General features: G+C 36.8%; 2 protein-coding genes and 1 long non-coding RNA gene across 9 annotated transcripts in view; 1 reads left to right on the top strand and 2 right to left on the bottom strand.

Moving 5' to 3' along the window:
* LOC105689110 (glutamate synthase [NADH]) overlaps positions 1–25,111 on the top strand; it is a 30,954-nt gene continuing 5,843 nt past the window's right edge. Inside the window, exons 1-20 of one of the 6 annotated variants that reach the window (XM_012405884.3) lie at positions 1–200; positions 14,282–14,410; positions 17,675–17,805; positions 17,886–18,012; positions 18,090–18,215; positions 18,300–18,443; positions 18,537–18,625; positions 18,714–18,918; positions 19,020–19,180; positions 19,930–20,035; positions 21,212–21,334; positions 21,779–21,781; positions 22,594–22,814; positions 22,893–22,992; positions 23,075–23,409; positions 23,487–23,727; positions 23,840–23,977; positions 24,091–24,560; positions 24,642–24,807; positions 24,891–25,091. In XM_012405884.3, coding sequence (XP_012261307.1) covers positions 14,291–14,410; positions 17,675–17,805; positions 17,886–18,012; positions 18,090–18,215; positions 18,300–18,443; positions 18,537–18,625; positions 18,714–18,918; positions 19,020–19,180; positions 19,930–20,035; positions 21,212–21,334; positions 21,779–21,781; positions 22,594–22,814; positions 22,893–22,992; positions 23,075–23,409; positions 23,487–23,727; positions 23,840–23,977; positions 24,091–24,560; positions 24,642–24,807; positions 24,891–25,091 — 3,207 coding nt within the window. In that variant the 5' untranslated portion in view covers positions 1–200; positions 14,282–14,290. Of the gene's footprint in view, positions 201–414; positions 554–10,392; positions 10,947–14,281; positions 14,411–17,674; positions 17,806–17,885; positions 18,013–18,089; positions 18,216–18,299; positions 18,444–18,536; positions 18,626–18,713; positions 18,919–19,019; positions 19,181–19,929; positions 20,036–21,211; positions 21,335–21,778; positions 21,782–22,593; positions 22,815–22,892; positions 22,993–23,074; positions 23,410–23,486; positions 23,728–23,839; positions 23,978–24,090; positions 24,561–24,641; positions 24,808–24,890; positions 25,092–25,111 lie in introns of those variants that run through there. The other 5 variants (XM_048649896.1, XM_012405883.4, XM_012405885.4 and 2 more) reach the window with 5 other exon arrangements.
* LOC125499875 lies at positions 6,890–10,393 on the bottom strand. Its single transcript, XR_007276902.1, has 3 exons — positions 9,148–10,393; positions 7,275–7,366; positions 6,890–7,180 (listed from the first exon to the last, which is right to left on the bottom strand). It is a non-coding gene; the product is annotated as an uncharacterized LOC125499875 (long non-coding RNA).
* On the bottom strand, positions 15,063–17,646 carry LOC125499874. 2 transcript variants are annotated; one of them, XM_048649901.1, is made up of 6 exons: positions 17,364–17,646; positions 16,853–17,277; positions 16,585–16,747; positions 16,431–16,512; positions 16,113–16,313; positions 15,063–16,039 (listed from the first exon to the last, which is right to left on the bottom strand). In XM_048649901.1, the coding sequence occupies exons 3-6, from the start codon at positions 16,689–16,691 to the stop codon at positions 15,497–15,499; spliced, it is 933 nt and encodes a 310-aa protein (XP_048505858.1). In that variant the 5' UTR covers positions 16,692–16,747; positions 16,853–17,277; positions 17,364–17,646; the 3' UTR covers positions 15,063–15,496. The 2 variants fall into 2 exon arrangements, with proteins under 2 accessions (XP_048505858.1, XP_048505857.1); XM_048649900.1 differs by having other exon boundaries at positions 16,585–17,277.

The following is a 25,111-nucleotide window of genomic DNA, read 5'->3' as shown; positions in this document are numbered from 1 at the left end:
CGTTCAATTGTTTTAATTCGGAGACTCCAAAAATTAAAAAATCTATCAATATTAGTGGATTAATCAATTTGTTAAATATCAGATATTAATCAAGTGGATGTAGTGAGAGTTATCTATTAGTGAAAATTTCGTTATTAGAATCGTGGTACATTTATTCAATTAACTATTAATCACATATACGAGCTGACATTTTATTTCTGGTAGGTATATACATTATATCGAGTATTTTTGATTTTCAAATCGTTCGAAAATTATCAATTCATAATATAACAACAATTTATTGAAAAAATCAATAAAATTAATAAATCACCAGTGTCAATTAAATCATTCATGCCTCTATAAATATAGCACACATTTTGCGCATTGTCTAAGATTCCAGAAATAGAGCTCGTATTGCGAACAAAAAAAAAAAAAGAAAAATTTATTTTGTGCCACAGTCGTTAAAACAGTTTATTCGTCAAATTTAATTAAAACTATATAATTAATAATCATAAAGTGATTCAATACTCCAACACCGGCTGCGAAAACTGAACTTTGAGAACTTAAGGAAAAGGTATATATTTCAAATTTTTTTTGCCACTTATCAATAGAAATTATTTTCCGTTTTTTCTGCGTTCGTTTTTGCTTCGCCACTCTCGTTATTCATACATGTACATACGTCTTATAGATCGATATTCCCACACGTATGTATAGTTACTCCGTCTCGCAATTGATTGCTATATCTATATTTCTGTGCGCATACAACCCAACGATTCCAGCATATAGCACATATACTTAAATTTCCGGCTCACGAAATTCCCAAGCCACAGTTCCTCTTTTCACAGGCGCTCCCGAATACGAAATAAGAGGTAGGTCGTGGTCGAGGCAGGAAGTAGGAATCTGCAATACCCGAATGAAAAGTTCCTCCGATAATCCGGATGAAATTATTGTTACCTCGGCGAAAAAAATTATCGCATTATAATCCCTCGACTCTTTATTACCTATCTCCCATATGCTTCCATTAACGGATTACACATAGGTAAACGTACATTATTATGTCTAGTCGTCGGATACGTATTTTTTTTTCCCTCCGCGATTTTATAATCGCGAATCGCCGGTTCGGTCGTGTCATTCACCTTCATCGGTCGTGGGTTGCAGCGTCTATCGGCGAAAGGATATGTGCTAAACTAATGACGTGAAATAACGATGAAATATTTCGCACCGTAGGCGCCAATAGATCGTCTCGATATTAGCATAAGTCGAAAGAATTCCGCGACTCGCGAGTTCAGCGTTGGTAAAAAAAAAAAAAAAAAAAAAACTTTTTTTTTTACTACTGTGTTTTGTATTATCTAGTAGGTACAATCGTAGATCGTGTAACTCAACTATGTGTATCTGATGCAGGGCGTTCAGCTAAACGTATATTGCACAAATTTGTGTAACTTTGCTCCAGCTATTTTATAATTATCATCTACGCTATGATTTGGTTTGAAAATCATACGCAGATCAATTATCAGAATACACAGTTATCGTAATCCTTATAATTCTCAAACATGTTGTTTTTCCGTCGCGACGTCAATCGAAAGACGCTGCGGGGGTCGGTATTTAAAAAAAAAAGAGGAGAAGAAATATTAAACAAATAATAAAAAAATAACAAACAATTAGCCGCGCATCGTATATCACAACGTATAATAAGTACATCGTGATGTATGTACATACGACGGAATAATCTTATTGCCGTATGTACGTAAACTCTGACGTTCTCTAATGAGAACTACATTACAGATAAATGATTGTGACTCAACCCCCCAGCGGCTAATCCGTTTGATTTTTATTCCGCAACTTTTCACTTTAAAATAATCTCCGATAGGACTTCGCGTTATACATTTGCGACCGTCTTTTTCGCACGTGCATATAGGATCGTCGTACTTCAATCACCTTCTCACTTTACCCGCGCTAATCTACGTAAGTTGAAAAATACAATTTTCGCTTTTCTCCGGATATATGCTAGCGCGAAGTTGTCGTCCAACGCACAGCACGGGCACAGTTATATTACGAATGCTGTTGCAGCAGCTGCAGCTGCCAGCGTGGTAATATTATTTTTCAACGCGGTACGTAAGTTGAGGTGCATCGCATGCAACCTCGCAAGTTTTGCTTCACGAATTCCAAACATATATGTATAGATTATAAGTTCAAACTAAAAATGGTCCCGGCTGATAATTCATGATTGTGATTTCCTTCGTGCCTGAATAACGTAAGAAAGATTATTTAATTTTTTCTCTCGTCGGTATTTATAAGAATAGGTGTCTCGGATTTGAACCGATCGAGTATAGTTTGACCGCAGTGCAGACGTTCGCGTGCGCGCGCGATTGAAATATAAAATTATTGGACAAACCCTTGGGGGATAAAGAAACCCGTTGGTTCAAGGCCAAAGTGAGCACGTGGATCGTTTAAGAGCGAGAGGATCAAGAATCCTTGCTAAAAATACACCGCGCATATATTATACCTATACATTCGAGTGCGTGGTACGTTGTATAAGTTCGCTATATAACTTTTATGTATCACGTTACACTTGCTGTATATTGTATATGCAGGTACATATTACGTGGTTATGCATGGAATATATAACGATTATTATTTCTGTGTAGATGGGTATGCAGTATATAATTTATTGTTTGTTATAACTGTAAATTGAAGCTATAAATATCCATCGGGACGTTGTAAAAGCGCTGCTCATGGGTTCGTCGCGGACAAGAGTCAAGTTTTTTTCTCGACTTCGCGATCGCCGGTCTTTTTTCGTAAATCGGTCGTATTATATATTCGACGATAATGCCATCGGGGATGTTTGATGCGCGACCAAAACTTCCTATCGTTAAAATCAATACCCTTTGACGTCCGCGCTTCATCTTGGCAACGGAGCCATATTGCAAAATTAGCCGCGCATATATGGTACACGTGGCATGTAACGGGCGTGAAACTATAATGTGTGGTCATTGATTGTGTGCGACAGCCAAAAAACAAATTTTAGAGAGGCGATATTTTACTTTACCTCGAAAATAATAACGTACCATGACCAAGGCGAGGATAATGCTCATTAATTTCAGTCATTTGTAAAAGATTAATCATAAGTGAGTTAATTTATCGGATCTCATAAACGCATATTCTCACCTGTGTAAAGTTTATCAAGTAAAATTGTCGCTAATGAGGTTACATATCGTATATTACATATTTACATGTTTCATTGCAGTTTGAAATTTATTTTTTCGTTCATATATTCATATATATGGTATTATGGAATCGAGTGCAGGTGACTGCTGAATAAGCATTAATTTTTCGAGATGTGAAAAAATGTAAGAAAAATATAGATCCGATAAATTATATCGCGTATGGATTATGTGTATACATATCGTGATACAGGTATCAATTTTCCCCTTGAATTATTATTTTTTTTTTCTATCTTTTAAATTAAACTCAACCCCCTACGAAGTTACGCTACTGACATGAGCTACATCCGCACGCGGTGCAGCGATACACGTACCAACACGGACAAAATCTTTTTTTACATACTTATATACCATATTATACATCCGTCCCGACTATGATAACTACATTTACTACAGTTATATATCTTTATACATACGAGCAAAATATGTTCTCTTTTTTCCTCGCGTATATATGCATACGTCCAACCGTATATCTATACATGTGTGTAGATATTTCTCTGATTAATGTAAGATATCGATTTAACTCTCGGACTTGGCGATTTTTCGTAAAATATTGAGAAACAATTTTTTCGAAATTTAAAATCTTACACATATTATGCATACAGTGCAGCGGTGCACGAGATAATATATTACACGTGCAGATCAGGGGCATGTATATACGAGATATGTATATCTGTAAAGTAAATAAAAATTATTCAATGCGTATGTGCAGAGAAGCGCTAAATATTCTATACATTGAGCGTAGTATATGGTCGCGATAATCACGTGGTGGTCACGTGCGTAAGTACATAAGTATATATGTATACATGGGCCACGATACATGGTGTGAGTCTATATACATGCACGTATATAACGGGTGTATAAAACGAGAGGAGAGATATATGCGAGGAAGGAGGTATTTGTACATCAATAAAAAGGAATTTCGAAAGAAGGTATAAGATTCGCATGTAAAAGACGTGTGTGTTTAATACAGATCTTTTTACACGTGAAAATTAAACTGACAAATAGGTATACTATCGGTATCTAAAAGATTGTGTAACCTACATATGTAAACGAAACGTACATCGCGTCATAACGCGCTGCAGTGACTCAATATTCGGTCTTAATTGATCCGCGTGGTATTCGTATTAGAATATAGTGTAACTTGATTAAGGTGAAGATACCTATATTCACACAAAGCGTCGCGTCGCCTTGTGCGACGTATGCAAGTATATGCGTTATACACACTTGTACATATCTATACATCTCAACACAATACCGAGCTGTACGCAGTGTAGAAATTTTTATCTCATTGTCAATCACTAGTCGATCAATGGACGGTCTCGCGTATAGAGATCTGGTGCAAGTCTCTTGCTATATAAATAAACGTTCAGACGCGACGCATATGCCTAATATACCATTATATAGAGCACTGATTATTCAACTGCAGAGGGGTCGCATTAATTTATGTATTTCGTTGTTGTTTTTTTTTTTTAAATCTCATCTCCGACTATAATCACGAATATCTCTACCAATTGTGTAAACTGTACGATCCTGGTTTGTGATTTCTATCGCCCGTAGTATCGGGAAACTATACATGAGCTGTGCAATTATTTATCGGATAAAAAGAGAATGAATAAATGAAGGAATTCTTACGCGGAGTCGATGCACACAAATGTACTTCCACTCGTTAGAACAGACGTACATTCCGCACACATGTAGATTGCGGAGGAAGTATGATGAACTATATATACATATATATATACACATGTGATACCAAGTTACTAACCTGGGAAAGGGACAGGGGGATGAGAAGGGGGACATTAATCTGCAAGCTCAGGAATTTACATTAGGATCTTATCGCTCATGTGTGCCATTATATATTACGCGCGCCTGTACAATAATTATGACCGACTGCTGCTGCAACTGCATTCGTAATTCCATCTACATATATATTTTATAACGTACACACGTATACCTATGGTATAAATTTATCAAGTGAGATTTCATCCGTGACAGTATACAACGAAAATAGGAATCGTGTCGCTCGTCATATCGTTTAGGTTTCAATCTCCGTCATGTACGTGTGCGACTCGATTATATTATTTTTTTAACATTTTTTTTCTAAGTACACGCGCAACCTGACATTAGGTGTGCAATGTTCTTATAAATATAAACCGTTCGCGAGGTTCGTTACCATTTGATTAAAAAAAATCGATAGCATCGAAGAATATCATGCATATACCGGTATCGTATAGAGGCCCGTTCATTACACCCTAATTTGAAGCCATACTGCAGATACTCGAAATTCGGCGACCACATTTTGCGACTTCTTCCACGCCTATCACCTATTAAAGCTGAAAGGAATCTTGAAAAAACAAAAAAACCTGCAAAAGCAGAGAGAAATTCAACCCATAAAGAAAAAAAAATGTTGCGCCTGCGGCGATCGAATTGATATATGGAGCTTGAAAAAATATTTATTCCGCACCTCGCGTAACGCGTGTCCCAGCGTTTACATCGCAGTATGTCTGGTTGTCTGCCATCGAGCGTCACATCGGTAAGTCCGTGAATGAACATGGCGCTACGGGGAAGGTGGCGCCTGACGGCAGCCTGCCAGACACACTGCGGTCTGAACGCTGATTGTGAGACACACGGTACATAAATGATAAGATGAGATGCGGATGTACTATGTAAAAATACGTACGACATACGTACGTATGTCGGTACATTGAAGAAAATCTACACATTATAGAATAAAGCTTAAGATTATGTGCGCAGATAAGTGGGAAAAGCTTATATGCGTACTGCCACGAGCCAAACGCATGATATTATAGTAATACCGCATATGTACGGATTCGAGTACGATATACAAAAGTAGGGGAAGTGGTTAGTGAGGGGAGTGAAAAATTAATTACATAAGCTGCACTTAAATGCTATTAAAAGTGATTGATAAGACCGATTACCTCTGTGCATCATAGCTGCGGATGCGGCAACGCGTCGCGATTGCAATTAAGCCGCTGATGGTGTAGTGTGAAGACCGTTGCCAAATTATAAACGATATTTATAGTTTTCTGAAATAAATCACGAGCTGCGACTTACGCGGATCGCTTATACCTGTAGATTTATACACGTTTGCATTGCTTTGTACAATAAATTATAATCACAAGTGCAAGAGCGTTGGTAAAACACGAACATTCTAAAATTAAGCTTCCTGGTTTATTATTAAATTTTATTATCTATACTAAGTACACATCATTTCATCATTATCAAAAATAAGAAATACGCAGACAGAGTGAAAAAAAAAGAAACAAAAAGAGAAGCGATCGCGTCGTCCGCGATATACGTCGGTATATATGTATGCAACCAGCTGATCAATGGACTCACGGTTCTCATTAAAGATCACTGTTATATTTCATTATCTTCTCGCTCTCATATATTTGAACAATATTTATTACACTACTCGTACGTACTACTTCGAACTGGCTCGATCGAAAAATGCGTCGCTTCTGTGGTTATCATTAGGGGTCAAAAATTCCACGATACAATTAGACAAATTGAACATATTTAATTACACTGCGTATACGCAATATAATGTACAAATGTACCGAGTACAATGATAAATTGATATCGCTCGTGTAATTCTATGACTGCACCACGCGACGTACGAACAATAATTTCACTTTTCTCATTTCTTCTTTTATTTTTTGTCCTCTGCTCGATCGTCTGTAAATAATTGCGATCATATACGCAATTGTTCGTGTAATACAGACCGCATACGAGGTTACGATCAGACGAATAGTGACAATTAATTTATCGTGACTGAGCATAATTGGCTTACTGTAATATCGATAGTATGATAATTTGGTACACGATATTCTGTTCGGGAATTGCTGCAGTTTCGTGCACGCTTGAATTATTTTCCACGTATAATATCGTATGGATTTATAGCATAAGAACGTTGCCAGGTGGTACGACCTTCGGCCATTAATTTGCTCCAATTTCTGCAAAAAGGTATCATTTCTGTCGTATTGTAATTGATTAATTTTTAATACAATAAAATAAAATCCGCAACTAATTACAATGCCATTTGCATACACGGGTAACTGTGCATTCACTGTCAAGTATTATGTAATTCACTTGCATTTCGTGTGAATAGTTGTGATTTGAAATACTGCGCAGACTGCACTCTGTAGAAAAGATTTGATTATTATTAAAATTGTTATTGGTTTTGTTGTGCGATTTTTATCATTGTTGATACTATTATAATTACACAGCAGATCGAATGAATTACTGAAAGCTTGATACTGCGCTTCAAATGTGCCTATATATTCTATTACTGTATATCTGTACATACGTAAATGTATAGCGTGGTCCACAAATTTCTCTGGTTATACTACATACTCATTCATTGTCATCACACATATATATGTATATATGTATACATAATAAAAAAATGATAATTATAATCAGCCTATGGTCTTATGTATGGAAACATTTTGGATTTTAACATCACGCGTTGAACACGGGGTGCGATCATGCTGCAGATATAGTACATATGCGTACACATGTATAATGAAGTCATTTATACTATCCCATGCAATAAAAATCCTAATCGGTTTAATATTTATCCGTATCGGATTATTATATTACACACTACGATTATAGTATGTGCGTGTATATATATATATACCAATATATTATCAGATATATTCGTATAAAACTACGGCGAACGGTCATTCCGAATTTCTGGTCATTCATTTTTATAAATTTCTCTACCGATTTAGATAATTTTTTTTCATCGCATATATTATACCCACATGTTTATAAATGAATGATAATGTATTTTTAACTCTGACCCTCTTCCTGGGGAGTACCGGACTCTTTACAAATTTATTAACGAAACAAAAAAAACAAAAAAAAAAAAAAACCAACCAAAAATAAAATTAGGTAATTATTTATATGATGGTATTTTTTTTTTTTTCGAAGACGCGCGCGCGTGTTCGATAATGAAGACGACGACGAAGACGATGATGATAATAATAATAATAACGAATCCGAAGAGACGCGAATAATTTTCATTCTGTCACTGATGATCGATAGTGGGCGGATGTTTTTTGCGTTGAGAAATGATATTATATACGTGTATTATATTTAGCTCTTTCTCTCTCTGTTTCTATTTCGCTTCGCGAAGTTATAAGACGAGAACGACGTAGGTACGGTACACGTTATGCGTTATGCTCATAATACCAGACATAGAATATTACGTTTCGAAGCAGCGATCATGAACGAGAAACGCGTTGAGCTTCGCTATGCCAAAATGCATTTACCAGAATAGAATTAGACGATTCTTGTCACGTGGTATACACATACATATATGACGCGGAGGGCTCGTCTTAAAATACAATCTCTCTAGACCGTCTAGAAAAAATGGCGTTTCTTTTACCCTGTACAAGCTTTGTAGATAATTCCAGCAGAACTGACTATACTCTGGCCCAAAGCCAGACATCATCTCGCGGTACATAGTTTATACTGACGAACAGATTTTTCTTCGCTCTTCTTTTTTTCCTACACGCGTCTCTTCTATTTTCTAACTATTTTCTTCTCTTTATATTTTTCTTTCCCCGTTTTTTTTTTTTTTTTATACCCACTGAGCCCCACTGACGCAATTATTGTTACATCGGATAAAAATGTATTTTGAGCTGGTTTTTGAAAAAACAAAATCAGTCGAAAAAATTTCGGAGACCGTTCTAAAATTGTGTCATTCGTATATCTCGATACACCGCATTTGCACCGAGTCGTTATAAGAATGACCTACACCCAATTATCGATTCTATGAATATTTATCTCATATACAACGGCCTCCGGGTACACGTAAGCCCGACTTTTGAGCACTTGTGAAAAAATAAGCGAACGTCGTGTCCGCCGTGGAACATTTATCTTTCCGAGAAGAGAGGAAATTGGTTCTCACATTATAATACACCCTGTAGTTGGCCGGCTCTGCGGCTCGAGCGACCCTTCGGTCGGTCCGGGATCGCATCTGTTCCGTACGTGAGACGGATTACCTTTTTCTCTTCGCTTTTCTTTCTTTTTTCTTGCCTCTTTCATTCTTCCCCTTAGAAAAATCCATAGACGGCCTAGCTGCCGTGCATAGCTGTATGTACGTACGCGAGCACGTATACCTGTGTATAGGTGCATGTTCCGCCCCGCACCACCCCCGCATAGTTTCCCCGCATCTATTTTACTATGCTGCACCGCCGTCGGCTATTATAACCGGAGAAGTAGCGTTGCCCACCTCGACAGCCAGACCGAGTTATCGATCCGTCGATGCAGTCGTCTTATGCAAGGCGATTTATACGTTGGTATGTATACCAACGTATATATCGAGTGACATATACGCATATGGACTGAAAACACACTTATGCCGCTGCGCAGCTAATATAGATATAGTAACAGCGTACAATACATGGGGAAATTTATTCCTCGTATATCCGACGATACGATTTAACTCTGGATTAAAAATTTGCGATGCATTTTTCTCAATTTTTTTATCGACCTGTTTCAATTCTCGATAACACAAGGGTCGAAAAACCCTTTCGCTGCACCGTATCGTACATTTGACTTCACGGTATTTTAGGTCGTGAAATTATTGCACTGGAATATACGCACACATGATATGTAATAACATTACATAAAGTGCGCCCGACAGAAATTGTTGAGTTGCGCAATAGCATGAGATACATGCGCCATGTACATACGTACGTAGGTATACATACATGGGTGTACGAACGTACGTGTCGTCTGGTACCCACGGTACGAATGTGTGCGAAAGGTATTATATGCGCAACGTATACGTCTACAGGGTTATATACCCTCGTATATATATATCTATAGTAAAAATATATGAGATATGCACCTTATACTCCGTATAGGTAACCCTTAGGGAGCAGCAGTGCGACGACTGCACGTTATACGTGGCTATTACGTGGTACCTGTGTTCAGTTCCAATTCGATTTAATTTAAATTAATTTTTTGAAGAATTTTTTTCACATTTTTTCTTCCCTCACTCGTTTCTTTCTTCCTCCTCCTCCTCCACTCCGATTCTCGTCGGCCGACCACTGCTCCGAAATGTTCTCGAGGAGATACCCGAGACGGCTTTATTCTGCTCCGAAACGTCGGTGCGTCAGTGTGAGATCGCGCTACCACCGATTACATACACATCCTGTATTGTAATAATAAATTTTTTTTTCAAAATATTCTAGTTGTCCGATATCGATTTTACGTAAAACTATCTTTATCATTAAATTTGTGATAATTAGTTGAACTTTCTTATCGTCTAATCTGATAATACATGGTAAAAAGTTTTGTGGACCGATACATACTTTGCATTACTTCGTCTTTCGTTTTTCATTTTTTGTTTTCTCCATATCTGCGTCTATTTTTTCCATTCTCTATTATCGATAATATTCAGTGTTTGGAATTGATCCGAAACGCATGTGCAGTTCAGCCGTTATCTCATCAGGAATTCGCCGATAATCGTTATATTGCACTCTAAAATATAGTATTACACATACCATTCGTAGTACGGTTCTTCGAAACGAAAAAATATTTGAAAAAAAAAATTGAAAGAAACCCGAATTTTCGTTGGTGCCGGAGATCGAACTGTAGTATATTGGTATAGTGCGAAAAATTATAATAACTGTGAATTTTAATCGTTGATTCGTGGTTCACAATTTCGTATAATCGTTCGTCGAGCTCAATTTTGACAAGGTAATGTAATTGTTTGAATAAATTTTTTATACACTTTTTAGATGTTTTTTTTCAATTCCAATTTCGTGTACTATGGAATTCATGTAAAGTCAGTGTTGATATGAAATTTATAATTAGCTGAAATTAATTGGAAATGAAAAAATATATCAATGAAAGATACGTGTAACGATTTGCCATACCCACCAAAGTTCGATGTATCCGTTGTGATAACATTTAACCATATTTTTAGACAACTTATATAAATATATTGTACAATGCAAACAATTCGATGAAGTTTAAACATTTTACGCACGTCTTTCGGTCTATAATTCGCTCTAGGATGTACGTCATTAGATGTAACTAGAACGGATTATTTTCGCTTCTTATAGACGAGCTATGGTATACATTACACGCGTATAATACAAATATAATTTGGAGATTCTTGAATTCCGGATACAAAGGCGAATCTCTTTCTTTTCCCTCAGTTTACATAACAATACTTCTATAGCGAAAGCCATTTTTTCTTTTGCCAAGCCTCACGTTTTTCCTTCGTGCAAAATTTTTCGAAATATACGTCACTTGTAATTACTTTTTTTGATATATCGAACAAACTGCGTTATCCTGCCCCGAGTTACTTACAGGGCCTTAAGAATGAAAGACCGGTTATCATTACCGTAATACATTTGCGACACTTCGGTATTTCAAACGTCATACTTACCTGTCGTGAAATTTAATGATCTTGACGAATAGATCGTGAAATTCGTATACCTAACACATGCAAATACATGTACGCGTACGGATATGTAGCATATAATTTGTCAAGAATTAGTTTACGTACGAGTAATCGTCGTTACCGTATTACCAACCTTGTTGTGCAGGGTAAATGAACGTAAATTATTCATAATGACAAATAAATTAATAAAGAAAATCCAAATTCATTTTCTATATCTGGATGTAGGTAAGCGGAATAATAACTCGCTAGAAAAACTTGATTTACATATATTTATATTTACGTAATCATGAACGATGATAATGACTAGAGAAGTACATAATGTAGCGGAACATATATCCGAACTTATCCGGATATGGTTTGTCTTCCTTTTTTTTTCTGAATTTTTTTCATCGCCGTATATGTTGTGTAGGTCATGCACCGACTATATGCGTGACATATATGCACGTACGACGTACGCACGTATATCTAATATTTACTCAAGATTGCGGTAATCAATGAATAGAATGAAAAAATACAGTCCCGATTTCATGACTATCTGTATCAGGTACATCAAGTATTAACTATAATGTATTGAAAACTGATAGAGTTCCGTCGTGGTAATTTTTATCGGGATCGTTTTCTCGAAACTATCAAAGGGATGATCCCAACGAAAATCCTTTTCGTCCGGCCGATAAGGAAACACAGGCAATAATACTTCCGGTGGTAAAATAGAACTCTGTCAGCATCCTCTGATTTCATTTAAGTGACGTCTGCGATTCGTTTTTTTTTTGTTTGCGTTGTTTTTCAATCAGATTCGTTTTTCCTACAAATGGTAAATTGCTGAGATTCTGGTTGGAGTCTGTGCTTATACCTATTGCCTATGTAACACAAGCCTTCCCAGTAAGATCAATAATACCATAGATATATTGAACTAACATTTATCCTGCTGGTATATAAATATGTGGAAATTCATGAATATTTCTTTTTCCTCTTCTTTCGTTTTTCTTTTTCATTTCGCGATACTTGAATTGCACCGTGCTTTATGGATTGTGGAAAAAATAATTCATTTTACGTGTACATACGTCAAAGAAAAAACTGTACCATTATATAGGAGAGGGAAACGAAATTCAGCGCGTATTCGAGTTTAATGGTTTTCTCATTCGAAGCAGAAACAAATATAACATGTATAAACGATTTTACTGTAACGTAGGTACAACTCTGTCAACCAATTATATATTCATCCGAGGATTTGAATCGGATCATTTTTATTGTTGGACACTTGATTTGAAATTTTGGTTTTCTCTTCTTTTTTTTTCTTAATTCTTATTTATGCGTGCAGCGTATACGATGACGTAATATATTTCATAGATAATTATTGAAGGGTTTCAAAATACGACTGACATCCGATATAGGATCTATAATATAAAAGTTGAAAACAATTTGTAAGCCGATACAAAAAAAAAAAATGAATTGTATACCGGATAACCCAAGCTAACGACTGGTTTCTGCGTAGTTAATATTCCGGTTGATATTATCTTGTTATTGTTTCGCGGATATCACGATATTTTCCTATAACACATATACACCACGATATGCAGGGATTATATTCAGAAATCAATAAGCATATAAGTTGCAACACGATTTATATACCAGCTATTATACGACGCTGACGAACTACACGGTGCACAGGCGCCGCGTTATGCAACCAAATAGCTGATTTTTTTTTTCTTCAAGTTTTCGATTCTTTTTTTTTGATTTTTTTTTTTTTTCATTACCAGCTCTTGTACACTTATAGGGTGTTACATTTACCGTTCATATTCTGATGGTATACCTGTATGTTTACATACCACTTATATACACAGGTATATACCTATATGTACTTACCTTGGATTTAACGTACCTCGTTTCTGCAATTATGTAACTCTGTAACAATTATTTGGAGGTAATAATTCTAATTATCTATATAGGTAATAATTACTACAACAAAAGTTGTAATTTGAAGTTCGAGACACTATTCTGTCTCGTCTCGGTTTTTCTTTTTTAGCTTAAATTGTGGCACGTGCAGTGCTTGAAATTCCTGCACGCTCCGAAATCCGCAAATAGGTATATAACGTATAATAATACAACTCGCGGTGCCGGCGCAAAACATGCATCTTTTGCGCCGGCACCGCGAGTTGTATTATACATACGCTTATATCATATGCACGGCATGGCTATGAACATTAGGTATACTATACTTGCTTCGTGATACATAACTACACAATACGACTATAGGTATTTGAGTATAGGTACCCATTGAATACGTGAGGACGTCGTAACGGTGTTATCTGATTGACGACTTTTTCACCTATATGCATTAATGCATAAATATATTTTTGAAGTGAACTATACCTATTATATGTAATTACCTTTCCCAAAATTATTATTTCGTGTAATATCGGAAAGTGACGACGTATTTTTTTATTATGAATTTTATTATGTTTATCTGAACGGAAATATCTTTATATAGTTAATTAATTATACCTATTACTAATTTTGGTATAATTGATTAACGATTGATCGGCCAAATTGCAAAGTCGATGGTTGAATGAATCGATTTGAATACTTGATCGTCTGCAACGTTATTTGTTACGTTTATTTTTAGATTACGAATATGAGCTCTGGTGACCCGTGGTCTCTTCCGGTCAAGCAGGGCCTTTACGACCCAACTTTAGAAAAAGATGCTTGTGGTGTTGGATTTATAGTTGCCATCGATGGAAAACGATCGCACAAGGTAATTGTACTTGATACTTGATAATATTTTTATTACCCCAATTTCTTCTTCGTATACCTATAGTGTGTATTAAGTTCAGCGATTTTTGATAAGAGAGCTGATCGATTAGCGTCGAACACGTGCTTACCTCCTGGTAAAACTAATAAATCTATCAATTATTCCACACCTAATGCGACTTACTTCGTTTGAGCCCTCGGTATATGAAATGACGTATGTACGTACGTAGGTATTTGTGTATGTAAATCACGACGCGAATATCAGTAATTGATTGATTTTACGGGAGATAAAATATACTTTAGTAGTTCATATCTTACTGGTATTTAGACGATAGGAATATCTTACTGATTATCTGGCCTACGGAATTCGATATACGCGCGATTATACATATGCTATACATCATAACACACTTTCATCGCCATCTCTATCATTAATACATACAGGCAAAATTATTTCCGTCACCTCACATATTGACTCGACTATAATATAAATCTTATAACTGTATTATGTCAATTATATGACGATGATTATACATATACGGTATATGTATATAGAAATCTCGAAAAACCTCGACCTCTTTTTCATTTTATTACAGCAAATTTCTGATCATTAATTGAATTTACTGATTTTTTTTTTTTTTCAATTTTACTTATTTTGATATTTCAACTATGGGCATACGTTTTATCTTGAAACTTGTCATTGGAAACTTGCTGCGGCTCATTTTGCAGTCGCACTTGTGGTCTTTCGTGCGCCTTTTTTCCTTTTTTTCTGTCGTTCGTAATTTTTATTTCCTTTTTTTCCCTTAACTGTACCTAATACCACACAATGCGGTCGGTTGTTTTGATATTTCACACGTTATACATGGGTGGAGTTTCGAAATGTAAGATAAAATCACAAACGATTTACAAGGTCATCGAATATAACGTATTCAGATTCACCCGAATTTTCTAGATTTTACTCAACTATATAATTCATTCTTCATAAGAAGTCATTCTTATTTTCATAATTTTCTTTTATTCAGCTTATGTACCACAATATTTTTCTCCACTTTTTTTTCCTCGATATTATATATATAATTTTTCTATTTTTTCAATACAAACTGCATTCCGTTTGTGCTCCGAACGTGTGCTGCGATGTATGGCTGATGTGTAGCATAGTTTCGCCAAATTTTTCACCAGCGGAAATATTCGCATCATTTTTAGCGGGATGAATAGATTTTATTTCGAGATTGAATACGTACTTGTGATGTAGTGAAGTTTTCGAATTATTCGCAGGGGATTCTCTTGTAGCTGCGGCAGCGGATTCTCTTATCGATTTTAATTGATGAAGTTTTGATTTTAAGGATAAATTAGAATCGTTGGTGTTTGAAATAATTGACAAATTTTCCGCCAAAGATGGGTGATTCGAATTGATTTCTCGGGTTAAGAATTCTAATCCTTTTCGCCAGGAATTCATCTCCTCAAATCCACCTCTCAAACGAATAGGACCGCGAGATCTCTCGCAGATGAGATTTACCATCACTGTTAACGACTCTACGTTTTCGTCGTACGAATCGTTAAAATTTTTAGAATTGTTTCTTCTGTAGGATCTTTGGTAACCGTCTTCCTTGTTATCCGTGGTTATAACCTCCTCCTGGAATTGTTTGATAATTTTTTTTTCAGGTTTTTTTTCAGGTTTTTTTTTTTTTTTATCAGTATAAACTTACGCTATCTTCCTCTTCTGATTCGGAACAATTTTCCGGTTCGTTGCGAAATGAATTTACGAAATTCGACCATCGGGCGTGTTTTCGTATGTATCGGAGTACTTGCAATAGTTCCTTCTGCGTTATCGGACCCCCTAGAGGTTCGCTTATTTTTGGCGGTATCTCGGACTGACCTTTTATCACGTAACGACCGGATAAATTAACCTTGTAACAAAATAGCTCGTTACTAACTTACATTCGACGGAAGTGATTAAAAAATATTCTATATTTTCGCGGTTGCATCGTGAACGAAATACATGTGAATTTTGAAAATAGGCATACCAATGGCCCATCGTGAGTAGCGACCAGATTGTAGGAAGAACTCAAATATGAATCGAGTAGATCGACGATGCACGCACCGTACCTGCATATTTGAAACACAACGAATTTGAATTAATGTAAATGTTTCAAGGAATTGTTATTCTCTATTTCATACCAAGAACACTGTTCTTCGTAACCGATTCGATATTTTTCAAACCAATCCAGGTACTGATCGATCAACAGTACTAGTCTGGAAAGTTTTTTATTTTCATCTTGTTGCATTCCCGCGGTTGACTGATTATTATCTTGCAGTTCGTCGAACAGGTCTAATATTTCTCCTGTATGTATGTACATATCGAAAAATGTACGGAATTTAGTTTCAATTAATTCAATTCTGTGATAACGACGCTATCTACATTCATAGTAATTTTTTAGTCATATACCGGGCGAAAAACATCCCTTGCCATTCGTTACGTAGTTACGACATAATGCCAGTAAGATCGCGTGCTCACTGCCCAGTAGCTTCAAAAACCGACCACGAAATATCGCGTCACCTGATTTGCAACTTAAGGAAACGAGAGTTTATCGGACCAGCTGTTTCGTTCTTTATCAAAAAATTCAATCACTCGCCATACCTTGCATTATACTTTCAGTGATTCTACCTTGGATTAGTTTTCTTAACTATAATCTCTCTGCACGATAAATATAATAAGGTTGTCAAGCGTATATCTTTGGATAAAATACCTTCGATTTTCAGTTTTGATTAGAATCAAATATTCAGTGTATTTGGTTATCAGTCTGGGTCCCATTTCCAAAAATGCCGAATTCAAACGACTTACCGCTGCGTGATGTAGATTTATCGAAACACCTGTAACAAAGTAAAATAAAATAAAACCCATAGTTCTCGGCATGTGTAAATTATGTACACCTAGGCGACAATATATTCAATTTTACCACGGAGCTTGGATATTTCGGCATAGCTCAAGTAGCCCAGTATTTTGCCTATCAATTTCGGGCTCAAATTCTCGAAACTCGGCATTCCGAGTAATCATTAAAATATTCAGATTTCGACGTCGCTATGAAAAATATACAAGTCACGTAAATTCATTATTTTCAAAGTAATCCGCTGCAGCTGCCACAGCGAGACTTTCACAATTTCAGCGAAGTGACAGGTCCTTAAACGTTCGTCGTATGTTCATGAAGATAACATACATAATAATAATCATTTAAAAACCGCCTGCTCAGTTCCTTTTTCACATTCTCAGATCGTTCGAGATGCCGAAAAACTGTCCGCGCGTATGAACCACAGGGGTGCATGCGCTTGTGATAACGACAGTGGTGATGGTGCCGGTGTACTGTGCGCTATTCCGCACAATTATTATGCTACTGAACTCCGGTAAGAGAGCACTAGAAAGTCAAGTACGGAAATCACCGTAAAGTTCACCAACGAATGATACGTTCTTTCTTCTATCACAGTGAGCAGCAGGGTATCGAGCTACCCGAATTCGGGCATTATGCCACCGGAATTTTCTTCCTGGATAAAGCAACCCACCAACAAACGGAAGCTGCTTTCACCAAGTTGGCTGAAGAATGCAACTTGCGGGTAATTGAAAACTCAGTGAAATTTTTGAACAACTCATTTTCGAGCTGACAATTTTCTCACGCAACTTTTATCTATAGATTATCAGTTGGCGCGACGTTCCCACGGACAGTGGAACGATTGGTCAGGTAGCTCGCAAAAGTGAGCCTTACATCCGCCAAGTTTTTGTCACCGGAGATCAGGAGACTGAGGAATTAAACCGCCAGGTAAATAATAAGCACAAATATGCTTTCTTGCTTTGCTCGGTGTTCGAATGTGCGTGAATAAAAAATCACGTTATTCTTGTGCAGATCTTCGTACTGCGTAAGCGAGCTTCACACACCATACCGCAGCCGGGAGTGCGATTTTACATCTGCTCACTGTCCCTGAAAACTGTCGTTTACAAGGGACAGTTTACGGCTGATCAACTATGGAAGTATTTCACAGATTTGTCGGTGAGTGGTAACATTTTATTCATACCGTACGTATGCGACGACGACGCGTTCTTTTTCCTCATTGATTTCTAATCGGTGTGTTGAAATTTCCAGTCCCCAAACTTTGAAACATATCTAACTTTGGTACACACACGTTTTTCCACCAATACATTCCCCAGCTGGGAACGTGCTCATCCGTTGCGGTAAGATTGAATTTTTGTCGTTTGCAAAATAAACCTGAAACATCATAATGCTTACGCTACGTTTTTTGTTCCATTATTCAATTTGCAGTCTGCTCGCTCATAACGGTGAGATAAACACCCTGCGTGGCAACGTGAATCTCATGAAAGCTCGAGAAGGTGTCATGAGCAGTTCGATCTATGGTGACAAGTTGAAACAATTGTATCCGGTCGTTGAGCCAAATCTATCTGATTCCGGAGCTGCCGATTGCGTTCTTGAATTTTTGGTCATGGCTGGACAACGTACACTACCCGAGGTTCGTTTTAATTTTGCACATCTCATTATCGTATTCGATTTCATTGATTTTTTGACAGCGCGATTCCTCTACTGATAAATATCCATCTTTTTATGACACAGGCTGTGATGACGATGGTACCGGAAGCTTGGCAGAACGACTTGACAATGGCTACGGAAAAAAGAGATTACTATCATTGGGCAGCATGTGCTATGGAACCGTGGGACGGACCTGCGTTGCTCACGTTCACCGACGGACGTTACGTCGGTGCTATTTTGGACAGGTACAAGACATTTCATTTTATAAAACTATAACAGTTAGGTATCATTTTAATATACATTTCATATTTAAACAATACTAATTATATACGCAAAAAAAAATTGTGCTGATAGAATATTTCGTTGTTGATTTTTTATTTTTACTACGATAATATAGTATACGTAATAATGGCTTTATATTATATTTTCACTAGAGGCACATTATTTGTGTGTATCATCCATATACATATATATATACAAGTCGTAAAAATCTTGTGGGCACTTTCGATATTGCAAAAAGATACAAAATTTTTTTCAAATTGGATTAGATTTGTGTCGAGGGATGAGAAGTGTGAAAATATATTTTTCAAGGAGATTCGTCGATCGCTGATAATTATTGGCGGAACAGGATTTTCGACTTGTACGTAAAATAAGAACATGATTGTTATAATATCGATATATTATATAGAGAAGTGATGGAAATAATTATGATTAAAAATCGACGAGTTCCATGTATAACGTGAAATTGGATGGGTTGGCAATTTTTTTTTCAAGTATTAAATTATCGCGTACGATCTTGATGATTAATAATTCCATCACCGTCTTTATAAATAATAGGAAATTTAACAAGGTAACGAATATACGAACAGAAGTAGGTATAAGAGAATGCCGCGGCTGGAAAAGCAATCGAACGAACAACAACAATTATTCAGCTGAATAATAAATGAATGCAAAGATGGTAATACAGAAGAATTTTTGAATTTTTGTTTGGCAGAAACGGCCTGCGCCCGTCGCGCTTCTACGTCACTAAGGATAACATGATGGTGATGGCGTCCGAGGTGGGCGTCTATGACACTCCGCCCAGCAATGTTGTCCTCAAGGTAAACCCATGGCGATTACGCAACCGCGAAAGGACCTAATCATGCTGGGAATTATCAGAAGTTCGCTTCCTCGTGGAAGCGTATATTAATTAACTGTATTGAAACAGTTCTTCGATCGCCTGTATGGATCTCTAAATTTCTTCGATATACAGAGAATTTCAGCTTTAGGGTATATTTCTTTGGAGATGCCATCGCGGATAAGGGTCACTCAGCCTCCAAATATGGGGGGCGGGCGGACTGGGGCAGAACATTTCGGAGTCGGGCCTGTTGTAACTTAATCGTTACAGAGATGATCCATCTGATTCAACATATCTATTTATTTTCTCCATCTGACTAGTTTGTTTTTAATACCTTGATTTTTATATTAATTGGTTTTTGAATCGTTTGTGGGGTGATCACCTTATATCTCATTCGACGAAATGTGAGGGGGAAAAAGAAAATTTATTATACGTAACTTCATGTAACGGATATAAAATCATGGCACTATAATTTTTCGTAAATACCACAAATAGGTGATCACCCTAGATAATAATCCATGATAATACTCACACATAATTTTTGTATACAGCTCCCTATATATTAGTAAAAATTTTCTACTTTTGCACAGCATCGTTTACGTGCTGGTGATCTGTCCTTGTTCTATTTTGAAACAGTATTCAAATTTATCTTTCTGTCCAGCATAATATTTATAATAATTTGATGTTATTACTCTGGAACTGAAATGAGTTTCGATCAAGTACAAGCGATAAATCTAACCATTATGTAATATTACAGGACCGCGGCGACATGCGAGGCAAAGATCAGTTAGATTTATTGTTGGTGTACTGAAAAGTAAATTGACTTTTTTCTATTTTTGTTAAGAAAGATAAATTTCGATGGACAGGGATACGATCGATTTGCATTATTAATTATACAGAATTATATCATTGTCTAATCCACATTATATATTTTTGCACTATTGTACTCTAGAAAATTCGTACAATAGTGTACATCATGATTGTATTTTGATTTATTTCTATTCATATCACAAAACAACATGTAATATTCACCTGCATATTATAGGGACTGGGTTTGTATAAAGCTGTAGGACCGTCATCCAGTGCTGTTTACAATAAATGTTGTTCAAACTCGAGGCGCTTTTCAATGGAACTGATTTTGTTTCTGTTTCATTTTCAGAGCCGTTTGAAGCCCGGTAGAATGTTGCTGGTTGACACAGAAGAAAAGCAGATTATCCAAGATGTCGATCTCAAGATTCAAATTGCACGTAGCAGGCCTCACTCTACTTGGCTGAAAGAACAGGTGATATATTACACAACACTTTTATAAATAAAAAAAAAAAAAAAAAAAAATAGGGCAATTGTTTGTTGTACTGCAGGATAATTCGTGAGGAGGAAGGTACATACGTGTTTCAGTGTCTAAATTCATTTTTAAAAGTGTATGTACAGATAGTAACGTTTTTTTTTTTTTATGTTGAATGAAAGTTGCGTCGAAGTGCATTTTATTGTTAGATACTAAATCAACTGTCACTAGATTATTGATAGAATTTTCTTAATCGTGTTTTGAAGTGCTGTATGTACATTTCATATGTTCATTCGCAACATTACATGTATCATATACGACATACCGGAAGCGCATATAAATTTATAATCGATACACACGATACAACATTTGAACGTTATTGTTAATGCGACATTTTTTTTTCAATTATATCTTCTATGCTGGCGACATTGGTGTTACGTGCAGAGGGTGAGTCGTAAATGTGAACTATTAAAGGTTTTCTATTTTGAGTTTCCTGGTATCTTTGTGGTGGTATTTACTTGAATTATCATAGATATTTTGGCAATATTAGGTATTTGAACAATTATACTCACGTTACAACTTATTCTACTCTAGGCTGTACCTCTTCTTTTTCTTTTTGTTAGATTTCTTCTTACATTTCTCATCAAAGATTATTTTTACTTCGGCTTGCATTTCGTTATTTTTATGCCTCGTAGGTACGATTATAACTATTTTTTTTTCGTGGTTTGGTCTGGTGTTTTTATTCAACTAATGAACTTTGCAAATTACATTACGTTACGTATACGCTTTGATATCGAAATTTCGCAAATTTTCGACCGCACACATCATTCTGCTCATCATCCATATTATATTCATCTATCATCATGTTCTTACTTCTGTATATGTTTGTCAATTGTGCGTGTGTGTGTGTGTGTGTGTGTGTTGTGATAGGTGTAAAATTAAAATAATACCTAGATTCACCACAGTAGAATAGTCTAACAAGAGTGTGTGTCATGTGTTTTAATTTTTCGTTGTGAATACTTCATTATTGATTTAATCCTTTGTAGGCTGAGTGATTGATCATTAAGCTTCTTGAACCTGACCCTATCTCTCCTAGGTACCTTGAACATTAATTGTCGTTTGGAAATAACAAATGGAATCAAGTCATCAATTTTTATTATTAAGAAACCCCCTGTTGAACTAATAATTTGTTAAACTTTCGTTTCGAAGAATATTTAACATCTTAAACAAGATTATTAAAATTTCTATTCTACACTCAGATATCTATGGATCAGTTGCGAGAGGCTCATGTAGCAGTACATGGTTCAAATGGCATAACGGATAACGGAGGTGTAGAGTTGACAAAGTTAAACGGTACTAACGATAAAATTGATGGTGTTTCTGCTGTAAATCGCGTCTGGGGTGGAGACAAACGTCTTTCCTTGTACGGATATACAATTGAGACTATCAACATGTTGATCCTGCCCATGATCCAAACAAAGTAATTACCATAACATTGCGGTATACGATACAATTCTTCATTCTACAAATTTTGCAATGGAATCATATGTAATTCCAGAAAAGAAGCACTGGGTTCGATGGGTAATGATGCCCCGTTGGCATGTCTCTCAGAATTTCAACCTCTGATCTATGAGTATTTCAAGCAACTGTTTGCGCAAGTAAGTTCCAGACATGACAATCGCGTGACATTCAAACGATTCATTGTTTCCAAGCACAATCAGCAATCACGTATTTTGTTAGGTGACAAATCCTCCGATCGATCCGTTCAGAGAGAAGATAGTAATGTCTCTGATGTGCCCAATTGGTCCAGTGAGCAATGTCCTGGAACCAAACGAACTGCAAGTTCATCGTCTCTTCCTTTCTCAGCCCATTTTGTCATTGAAAGATCTCGAAGTGATTAAACACACCAATTATCGTGGGTGGAGGACCAAGGTGATCGATATCACGTACCCCGCCGAAGACGGACCACCAGGTCTCATGAAAACTCTTGACAGAGTGTGCAACGAAGCTAACGAAGCCGCTCGTGAAGGCTATCAACTTTTAGTTTTGTCCGATCGTAGAGCTGGCCCAGAAAGGTATTTGAATATCCTTCCGTGATATCGTTTGTCAAACTTCAATTAGAAACCGTAATTTTCATTCTTTGCCATGGCAGAGTTCCGGTAAGCACATTACTTGCCCAAGGAGCTGTACATCATTTTCTCATTGAAGAACGACAAAGAATGCGCGTCGGTTTGATATTGGAAACTGCCGAAGCTCGAGAGGTTCACCATATGTGTGTATTGCTTGGCTATGGAGCTGATGCCATTTGCCCTTATCTTGTATTCGAAATGGCCAGAAGCCTTCGGGCTGATGGTGTTCTCGAGGAATCCTTTACCGATGATGTCATGTATCAGGTGAGCTATAATCACCTTCTACTGTCGAAGACGCGGTTCGGAGTCAAAACTATTTTCTAGAATAAACTATGATGGTTTTCTTGTGACTCATATATGGGGTTTGATTATGTAGAACTACTGCGAAGCTATGGAACGTGGTGTTGCCAAGGTAATGGCTAAAATGGGAATATCAACTCTCCAGTCTTACAAAGGCGCCCAAATCTTCGAGGCCGTTGGTCTAGCCGACGATGTTGTTGATAAATGCTTCAAGGTATGCGAAAAAAAAAAAACTTCAACACAATATCCAATCAGGCGGATTCTGAAGAGGTTGATATTTGAAAACCATTTCAATTTTTGGATGTTAATGTAATCAAAATTCCATAGGGCACGCAATCGCGCATAGGCGGTGTGACGTTTGACATAATAGCCAAAGAGGCATTTGAAAGGCATCAAATGACTTACATGGAAAAAGCAGTAGACATGATGGTTCTGAGAAATCCTGGAATTTATCATTGGCGAGCGGGTGGAGAGAAACACATCAACGATCCCAACAGTATTGCTAATCTGCAGGAAGCAGTTGAATCCAAGAGTAACAACGCGTACGAAAATTACCGAAAATCGACAATGGAGGCAGTCAGAGCATGCACGTTGCGTGGTCAATTGGATTTGAAACCTATCGATAAACCAATACCGATCGATGAAATTGAACCCGCTGCAGAAATCGTGAAAAGATTTGTCACAGGTGCCATGAGCTTCGGAAGTATTTCACTAGAAGCTCATACCACTCTTGCTATTGCCATGAACAGAATTGGCGGAAAATCCAACACAGGAGAAGGTGGAGAAAACGCAGACAGGTGAATTTCAATCAGATAATCAGATTCATAATTTTACACAAACATTTGTGCTTTCAACATCGATTTTCTAAACGTTCTCAGGTATTTGGGTCAGGATCCACAATTCAGCAAACGCTCTGCAATCAAACAAGTAGCCAGCGGTAGATTCGGCGTAACTTCTAGCTACTTGGCGAACGCCGATGATCTGCAAATAAAAATGGCCCAAGGAGCCAAACCTGGCGAAGGTGGTGAACTGCCCGGATACAAAGTAAGTTGAATTCGATCATTTCACTGAATTCGATGACCGTTTCAGAACTATCGTATTCACGGTTGATATAAACATTACACCAGGTTACGGCAGACATTGCTGCTACTCGTCATTCAGTCCCTGGAGTTGGTCTGATATCACCACCTCCCCACCACGATATCTATTCGATCGAAGATCTGGCGGAATTGATTTACGACTTGAAATGCGCGAATCCAGAAGCTCGAATTTCCGTAAAGCTTGTTTCTGAAGTTGGAGTCGGGGTCGTCGCGTCTGGTGTTGCTAAAGTATGCTTTGTTTCATAGAC

This window comes from Athalia rosae, chromosome 2, assembly GCF_917208135.1.
Source record: "Athalia rosae chromosome 2, iyAthRosa1.1, whole genome shotgun sequence".
Lineage (NCBI taxonomy): Eukaryota > Metazoa > Arthropoda > Insecta > Hymenoptera > Athaliidae > Athalia > Athalia rosae.
This window is presented reverse-complemented; position numbering and strand designations above follow the sequence as displayed.

Coding starts and splice junctions, on each gene's coding strand:
- LOC125499874 (XM_048649900.1), bottom strand. CDS start 16,763: ATGTACATACATACAGGAGAAATATTAGACCTGTTCGACGAACTGCAA. Junction 16,513..16,584: donor TACGAAGAACAGTGTTCTTG/GTATGAAATAGA, acceptor TCAAATATGCAG/GTACGGTGCGTGCATCGTCG. Junction 16,040..16,112: donor AATCAGAAGAGGAAGATAGC/GTAAGTTTATAC, acceptor AAACAATTCCAG/GAGGAGGTTATAACCACGGA.